A 9,401-nucleotide genomic window follows, 5' to 3' on the forward strand; every position below is an offset into this window, starting at 1 on the left:
CGGAGTCCCAGATGATATCATAGACATGACGAGGAGTCTCGAAATGGTCGAGAGGTAAAGATTCATATATTGGAAGGTTGCATTCGGACATCAGAATGGTTCCGAGTGATTCGGGCATTTTTCCGGAGTACCGGGAGGTTACCGGAACCCCCCGGGGAAAGATATGGGCCTTATGGGCCATATGAGGGAGGCTAACTAGCCCAGAAGGGGCTAGTGCGCCCCCCACAAGGGAGGAGGCCGAATTGGACTTGGGAAGGGGGCGCCACCCCCCTTTCCTTCTCCTACTCCCTCTCCTTCCCCTTTTCCCCCTCCGGTAGAAGGAAAAAAGGGTGGGGCCAAATCCTACTAGGACTGGACTCCTAGTAGGACTCCCCTCTCCCTGACACGCCCCTTGTTGGCCGGCCTTCTCCTCCCCTCCTTTATATACGGGGGCAGGGGGCACCCCAAAGGCACAACAGACAATCTCTTAGCCATGTGCGGTGCCCTCCTCCACAGTTACACACCTCGGTCATATCGTCGTACTGCTTAGGCGAAGCCCTGCGCCGGTAACTTCATTATCACCGTCTCCACGCCGTCGTGCTGACGGAACTCTCCCTCGGCCTCAACTGGATCAAGAGTTCGAGGGACGTCACCGAGCTGAACGTGTGCAGATTGCGGAGGTGCCGTGCATTCGGTACTTGATCGGTTGGATCGCGAAGACGTTCGACTACATCAACCGCATTACTAAACGCTTCCACTTTCGGTCTACGAGGGTACGTGGACACACTCTCCCGCTCGTTGCTATGCTTCTCCTAGATAGATCTTGCGTGATCGTAGGCAATTTTTTTTTAAATACTACGTTCTCCAACATCAGCCATAGGTTCTATCATGTATGCAATGTTGTGTACCAGACCTGATGTGTGCCTTGCTATTAGTTTAGTAGGGAGGTACCAAAGTAATCCAGGAGTGGATCACTGGACAACGGTCAAGAACATCCTGAAATACCTGAAGAGGACTAAGGATATGTTTCTCGTTTATGGAGTTGACAAAGAGCTCGTCGTAAATGGTTACGTCGATGCAAGCTTTGACACTGATCCGGATGACTCTAAGTCACAAACCGGATAGGTATTTATATTGAACGGTGGAGCTGTCAGTTGGTGCAGTTCCAAGCAAAGCGTCGTGGCGGGATCTACATGTGAAGCGGAGTACATAGCTGCTTCGGAAGCAGCAAATGAAGGAGTCTGGATGAAGGAGTTCATATCCGATCTAGGTGTCATACCTAGTGCATCGGGTCCAATGAAAATCTTTTGTGACAATACTGGAGCAATAGCCTTGCCGAAGGAATCCAGATTTCACAAGAGAACCAAACACATCAAGAGACACTTCAATTCCATCCGTGATCAAGTCAAGGAGGGAGACATAGAGATTTGCAAGATACATACGGATCTGAATATTGCAGACCCATTGACTAAGCCTCTCTCACGAGCAAAACATGATCAGCACCAAGACTCCATGGGTGTTATAATCATTACTATGTAATCTAGATTATTGACTCTAGTGCAAGTGGGAGACTGAAGGAAATATGCCCTAGAGGCAATAATAAAGTTCTTATTTATATTTCCTTATATCATGATAAATGTTTATTATTCATGCTAGAATTGTATTAACCGGAAACTTAGTACATGTGTGAATACGTAGACAAACAGAGTGTCCCTAGTATGCCTCTACTTGACTAGCTCGTTTATCAAAGATGGTTAAGTTTCCTAGCCATAGACATGTGTCGTCATTTGATGAACGGGATCACATCATTAGAGAATGATGTGATGAACAAGACCCATCCGTTAGCTTAGCACTATGATCGTTTAGTTTATTGCTATTTCTTTCTTCAGGACTTATACATGTTCCTATGACTATGAGATTATGCAACTCCCGAATACCGGAGGAACACTTAGTGTTCTATCAAACGTCACAATGTAACTGGGTGATTATAAAGATGCTCTACAGGTGTCTCCAATGGTGTTTGTTGAGTTGGCATAGATCGAGATTAGGATTTGTCACTCCGTGTATCGGAGAGGTATCTCTGGGCCCTCTCGGTAATGATCATCACTATAAGCCATGCAAGCAATGTGACTAATGAGTTAGTTGCGGGATGATGCATTACGGAACGAGTAAAGAGACTTGCCGGTAACAAGATTGAACTAGGTATGTGGATACAAACGATCGAATCTCAGGCAAGTAACATACCGATGACAAAAGGAACAGCGTATGTTGTTATGCGGTTTGACCGATAAATATCTTCGTAGAATATGTAGGAACCAATATGAGCATCCAGGTTCCGCTATTGGTTATTAACCGGAGATGTGTCTCGGTCATGTCTACATAGTTCTCGAACCCGTAGGGTCCGCACACTTAACGTTCGATGACGATTTGTATTATAAGTTATGTGATTTGATGTACCGAAGGTTGTTCGGAGTCCCGGATGAGATCACGGACATGACGAGGAGTCTCAAAATGGTCGAGACATAAAGATTGATATATTGGACCATGTTATTCCGACACCGGAAGTGTTCCGGATAGTTTCGGGTAAAACCGGAGTGCTGGAGGGGTTACTGGAACCCCCGGGGGAAGTAATGGGCCTTAGGGGAGAGAGAGGGCAGCAGCCAGGAGGTGGCGCCCCCCACCCCCCAAGGGGAGTCCGAATAGGACTAGGGGAGGGGGCGCGGCCCCTCTTTCCCTCTCCCTCTCCCTCTCCTTCCTTCTTCCCCCTTCCACCAAGTGGAATCCTACTAGGACTTGGAGTCCTAGTAGGACTCCTCTCCTTGGGCGCGCCCCCTAGGGCCGGCCGGCCTCCTCCCTCCCTCCTTTATATACGGGGGAGGGGGGCACCCCATAGACACACAAGTTGATCTTTTAGCCATGTGCGGTGCCCCCCTCCACAATTACACACCTCGCTCATATCGTCGTAGTGCTTAGGCGAAGCCCTGCGCCGGTAACTTCATCATCACCGTCGCCACACCGTCGTGCTGACAGAACTCTCCCTTGGCCTCAGCTGGATCAAGAGTACGAGGGACGTCATCGAGCTGAACGTGTGCTGAACACGGAGGTGCCGTACGTTCGGTGCTAGGATCGGTCGGATCGTGAAGACGTACAACTACATCAACCGCGTTGATAAAACGCTTCCGCTTTCGGTCTACGAGGGTACGTGGACACACTCTCCCCGCTCGTTGCTATGCATCACTAAGATAAATCTTGCGTGATCGTAGGAAATTTTTTGAAATTACTGCGTTCCCCAACACTATCGCCCACACTCACTTGGCGACGGTTCCAAGTGCTGTCACGGAAAGGGGTTAAAACCCGTTTGTATAGCACCGACGCGTACTAGTGAGAGATGATTGGAAGTAAGAAAAAATTATCAAGAGTTCAACACCAATTAAACCACCATTTTATTATTATTATTTTACTTTGAGAATTTTGAACGTGGCTTAGCCAGGAATTGTCATGCATGCCAACATTGATTATATGGTCTTACTTTCATATATTTCTATTTGAAACGGTTGTGTTGCTTGCTTGAATTGCTTTGTCTCATCTGTTAAATTTATGAGAACAATTAGAGGTTGTTATCTATTGTTTCTCTTCTTTGATCTATGCATCCAGGTAGACCAAGAACTAGTGTTACCTTCCTCGCCCAATTGCATGGTAAAAAACGCCAACCCTCTGTTTTTCCAAAGATATATGCAAAACTTAGTCTGCAATAAATTTAATATCTTTATGACTATAAATTACTTCTACATGGCTACGTGATGATAACTTCTTCTTTGTCGATTTAGTGATTCAGGGGAGAGCATTGCTCCATTAGCCCCAGGTTAGGCTATTTCCCCCCTGCTTTGTGTGTCCAAGGAAATATAGCTTACTTTGATGTAGTTGGAGTGTTTGGATTGATGTGGTTCTTGGTGAAATTTTCCAATACGAGAGGAATTTGTATAAAATCAAATGCACTTTTGTTATGGAAGCATGATTTGGGCCTATGCTCCGTATCTAGCTTTTTTCTCTCGTTTTGACTACTTTTATTGCTTTGTGATGATTTATGTGGCAGGTTTACATGGATGTAGAGGGTGTTTCTTTGTTTTACTGATATGAAGGCCTTCCCGAAGCATCTACTGCTTCCCAACTCCTCTCTAAAAAATTATCCTCTAGAAAATGCTCTCTCAGATCCTATGTCAATTCTCGGCCGGTCGAGAAAAAAGAAAAAACTGCGTCATCGTCGGTAGCGACGAGGACAGAGCAGCGACAATGTGCTCAGAGAGGCAGCGTAGCAACAACACCGTGACCTCTCCAGTCTCCCCTCCCCGTCCTCTCCCCCAAATTCTAGTGGGTCCGCCATCGACAACGATCACTAGAGGAGATGCGGACGACACGTGGAGTTGCTATGGTGGAGACCCGTGGTGGATGGAGGGACACATTCCGCTTCTCGGTTTCCTGGAGAAGCCTCAACCGACGCAAGATATTGCCCACCTACTCCCTCCCCCCTCCTTAGTCCCAATCAATGGCGCCCTTCTCTCTCTCCCAAATTCCTCCCGTCAGTGCCCATAATCTCTCGGTCTAGGGTGTGAGGCAAGACCGTCATAGTAGTATGAGCGGCGCGACCGCCAAGTCGGTCAAAACTGAAACACAAGACAATAAGCTAAACATACTAAAAAAATGCCAAAAATGGCAACAAGGACTTGTATGTACCATGCAAAAAAATGCAATGACTTGCATGACTCGGCTAAGTAAACAAAAGGCATAACTCCGTTAGCTCCCTTTAAAAGCCACCATGTCTTTTTCTCATGCAAAACAAACAACAAAGGCACACACACAGACTTCCCAATTGGCCCGGTGTGCCGCCGCACCTCTGCCCGCTAGTTAGGTGTAAAAGCCTTGTCTAGTTTGTTGCGCGATATGGGTCGTGCTCCTCCCGGGAGCGGCCACGTTGTGGATCACCCGACGAGGCGTCTGGGCTCAACGTTCGTGGCTGCTTTGAGTGAGTCTTCGTCTTCCGGTTGTGCGGCTCAGCGATGTCGCGGTCGTCGATGGATCTTCCAGCGATGGTCTCGGTTGACCCTGGACCACGTCATGGCGAAGCACGGGGCGTTATGCCATCCCCGATCTGGGATTCCGGATTGGACGATGGTGGGTCAATGGGCATGCGACGGGCTGCGATGAGTTGGATGGCGCTTGTGGTGGTGTCGGTGGCTAGCCAACTATGGGTTTGGATGGCGAGACAACCGGTGAAAGTAGTGCTCAGCGCGTCCTGGCCCGACTAAGACGACGCCCATACAGACGTCATTTCCTTGATGAAGGTGTCATTGTTGTTGTTCTCATCCCTCTAACCTTGTTTCTAAGGGGAAACCCTAGGTCCGAGCTCCTTGGGTCCGGACGATGATGACATCTATGATGTCGTGTTCACTCTTAGTGGCACCATCCTGGACATTGATTTGGCAGGAAAGACCCGTGGTTGGCATGGTGGTCGTCGATGGCTCGTGTGGCAGCGACAATGTGGGTGTGCGAGGTCGAGGCTGCGGCGAGACTGTGGTAGTCGGCTCTCTAGATGTTTGCGGGCTCGTTGTGGTCCCTTTGTTGTAGTGGAGTCAAAACTGTGTGGCGGGTCCTTGTGGCAACGACGACAAGCGGTGGATGGCCCATCTCGATGATTCTTCGCAGCGCCAACCTTGCATAGTGCTTTGTCGCTCGTTTATTCCTGGTTCCATTGTTGGCCCCATTGCTGGCATGTGTGTTGTTCATTTGGCTTGGATCTTCATGTGGCCCCTTCTGCCACTTCGATGTGTACTCAGTCATTGGTTGCTTCCTTTAAGTCAAAACACTTGCTTGGGGAGAATTGGCGACTATGCCACTAAGGTACAAACTCGTCGATATTTCCTTCGTAGCAGTGTGTGGTTTATATTGTGTCATGTGCAGTGAGTTTTTTTTTGCGGGGTATGTGCAGTGAGTTGTATAGTTTATCATCTGGTTTTTCTCTAATTAACTGGGCAACACTCTTCTTCTTAATCATTGAAAATGAGTTTGCGCCGTTTATTTATATACTAGATAAAAAGAAAAATTTATTTCGCTTCTCCCTGTGTACTTATGGTAGAAGAAAGACGAGTGATACAAACAGCGAGATCGAACGGCTCGCGTAGGTACGATGACTAGCGAGGCGATCGATCGGTGCCTTCCATCGGTTGACCGATGCCCATCGGCGTAAGAAAACACGCAGACGAAGGAGCCCATCGATTCCTTTTTAATGTGGCAGCGATCGGTGGCTTCCTCCGCCTGACCGCCTCTTCGTTGACGGCGGCGCACCGGTAGCGGTAGGCACGCAGACTGGCGTGCGGCGACCATGCAGCCATCGCTCGAGCTCTCGCCGCCGGCACCCGCCCCTAGGTCTGCACACCTGTTACCTCTCCCTCCCTCACTTTTCCCGTCCTCTTCCTAGTGCAAATTTGTTGGGTGGATTAGATCCAAACTAGAATCAGCCAAGAACAGCAGCTATTGGTCAGTAGCCGTCGTGCATCTTGGTAATTTTGCCAGTTTCCTTGTCGCGGCCACGAATGAATGATGCTCCCCTGCCGAGATGCACGCCCGCCCCTGAGAAATGCTTTGGTTGCGTAAGGTGAGCGTACTGCGAGATTGCACAAATGTTGTCCGGATAAACAGGTGAGAGTCTTGCGAGATTGGTGGCACTTGATTTGTTATTTGTTTCGAGAATACTCTACAAAGTACAAACATCACCAGTTTAGCTACTTGTGGTCGCCTGAATTTATTAATTTGGGTCAATCGAATTTCGCGTGAAGGAAGGAACAGCTGGAGGGAAGGAAGGAGCTCTCCTGGGGAGCCCTCTGGGTCTATCTTAGGGTGGCAGCCGGCAGGCGACCCCGGTATCTATCTTAGGCTGGCAGACGACCTCATTATCTATCTTAGGGGTGTGGGGCATGGTGCAGGTTCGCCGGAAAAAAACTGGTCATCGCCGGGCGGCGGAAGCACGGCGGTGGGCGGCGGTTCAGGGAGCGCCGTTGGCCGTGAGCGGCGGAGGCAGGCGGTTAGGCCTGTGCTGGATCGGTGAGGGAAGAGAAACAGTACACTTACCGATTTGAGGTTGAAGATGAAGCATTGTCCGTTGGATCTTGATCCGATGGTTGAGATAGGAGGGGGAGAATTGGCTGACCGTTTTCAGATTTTCACGCGAGTGGCGCCTAGCTGCTCCCAAATATCACCCCCTAATGCATGATTCGGAGATGTACCAATTTTAGCTCACTAAATAAGGTTATCTTTATTCTGTCGTACTGAGCATCAAGCTGTTGGCTGTTCTGGGGTAGCTTATTTTAATTGTAGTGTGCCATCTTGATATACATCTTACTATGTAAAGCATTAATGTTTAATGACATGGAAATTTGTGTTTCTCCTTAATGTGTAGCACTGCAGTAAGAGCCTAAGTACTACCACATTTCCAACCTTTTTTCTATGATATCTGATTCCTCAATGCTGATACATCGTTCTTGAATTTTTTGTATGACAGAGAAGTGGTCGTCGCAGAGTGGCCATCTAAGAAAATCTGCCACTGCTTGGTCTCTACCTCAGCCTCATCTGAACACCGTGTTTGGGCAGACCTACCGGACAGCCTGCTTCACCTAATCATTGCTCTCTTAAGCTCATTCCATGATCTCCTTGCTTTTACTGGCACCTGTCACTCTTGGCGTGCTGCGGTCTTTTCCTTCCCATCATCCATATATGCCTTCGTCTTCCCACCTCTCCATCTCAAAGCAGGTTTGCGTAGGGCTAATCGGCATTGCGGCACATGGTATTATCTTTTATCGAACTACAAATGGCGTCTTTGTGATCCTGTGAGGACAGACTTATCTCTTCGCCGCTCAGCTCCCCGTAATGCTCCAAATTACATGCGCTATTTGGGCTGCTCATATGGGCATCTTATTTTCTCCTGTTTGGAGCACCTTCTCCTTGTCGATGTTTACACATGTACTAAGGTGAAGCTGCCCAAACTCCAAGCCAACAGCGGTTGTGCGATCTATTGTGGCATTCTTATGGCTCCACTCAGTTCATCCAGCTCGTGTCTCCTCCTTTTCTCGAAATCATCCATGTTCCAGTGGCAGGTTGGAACAAATTCCTGGACAGAGTACCCTCTTGTTTCTGAACAATTCTTTATTCAGATTGTTTTGTTCAAAGGTCAGATGTTTGCCATAGACTTTCCCCACACGCTCAAAACCATATCCTTGGCACCTCAGCCCAGCGTGCAGGAAGTCGATGTTGTGTGGGGAGAGGACATCGTTGTTGGCTTGAATTATGATCCATGGTTGGTGGTCTGTGGTGACATGCTTCTCATGGTTGATCTTGTTGATGACTTGATAAGCAATGGCACCTTTCAAGTCTTCCGCTTTGATTCTTCAGCCGAACCAACTAAGTGGACAAAGATGGAGAAGTTGGAAAACTGGGCTCTCTTTCTCAGCCTTGATAGGAGGAGCCCTACATTTTCTTGCATGAACCCTGAAAGATGGGGCGGAAAGAGTAACTGCATTTACCTTCCGAGTGCGTCCAAAGACTCTGATGAACCTTGGATTGCTGTAGAGCTTGGTCAGGCAGTTTACAGCACAACTCGCTCCGATTCATACATTCTAGGAGGCAGAAGCAATCAGCTTGAGAGCCTCTGGGTGCTCCCCAGTTTGGTCTATGGTGTTCGCCAGTGAACGATCATGTTTGCTTGTCGCGTGTTTTTTACTCTTGCATATGCCCATTCGACTGCTGCTTTTACAAGTATATTATATTGAGCTCAAGCCAGTGGTGTAGTGAATAAGAAAGTACTTTATTTATGATTATTCATGCACCTGTGTTCCTTGATCTGCAGACCATGTGCCTCTCCTTAGCTTAGTTCAGAAAAAAAACGATGGTCCTGAAATTGCACCTACTGTTAGCATGCATTGCTAGATGCAATCGACTACTGGTTAGTAGTCCTCTTGGATTGCTTGTTCTTGTTGATAAACAGAACACGTGGTTCTACATTCATGTCGCGGCAAGGTAATGTAAATTCGCAGCATTGTTTCTTTTGATCTGTAGGCCAGAGTTTGAGAAAACTTGCCTAAGAATATTAGGCTGGTATTCCCCCAAAACCTTTAGAGTGATGTTTGTAATCTTTGTTACCACGGATGAAAGGTCCTAACATTTAAGGACATACCAACTCACAAGGAAATCTCAAAAATTATGAAGGTTTACTAGCTAGTCTACTGCTGTATTGTATAGAAAATCATGGTGTTAGCTTTGATGCAGCTTATTGCGACTGAAATGTAGCATCCATTTTTTTTCTCTTGCTGCTATGAGCTCGGCAGCGTGTTATTTTGTTAAGAAGAATCAGTCGCAAAAAAAAAAATTGTTAAGAA

The 9,401-nt window shown here is 47.7% G+C and overlaps 1 protein-coding gene across 1 annotated transcript; it reads left to right on the forward strand.

Annotated features, from left to right (window-relative positions):
- The first annotated feature begins 6,195 nt into the window (after positions 1-6,195).
- LOC123048871 (putative F-box/kelch-repeat protein At5g24040) lies at positions 6,196-8,851 on the forward strand. The gene is made up of 2 exons (XM_044471898.1): positions 6,196-6,399; positions 7,532-8,851. Exons 1-2 carry the CDS (start codon positions 6,356-6,358, stop codon positions 8,712-8,714), a joined length of 1,227 nt encoding a protein of 408 aa, XP_044327833.1. The 5' UTR covers positions 6,196-6,355; the 3' UTR covers positions 8,715-8,851.
- Positions 8,852-9,401: the final 550 nt, after the last annotated feature.

This window comes from Triticum aestivum, chromosome 2D, assembly GCF_018294505.1.
Source record: "Triticum aestivum cultivar Chinese Spring chromosome 2D, IWGSC CS RefSeq v2.1, whole genome shotgun sequence".
Classification (NCBI taxonomy): Eukaryota; Viridiplantae; Streptophyta; class Magnoliopsida; order Poales; family Poaceae; genus Triticum; species Triticum aestivum.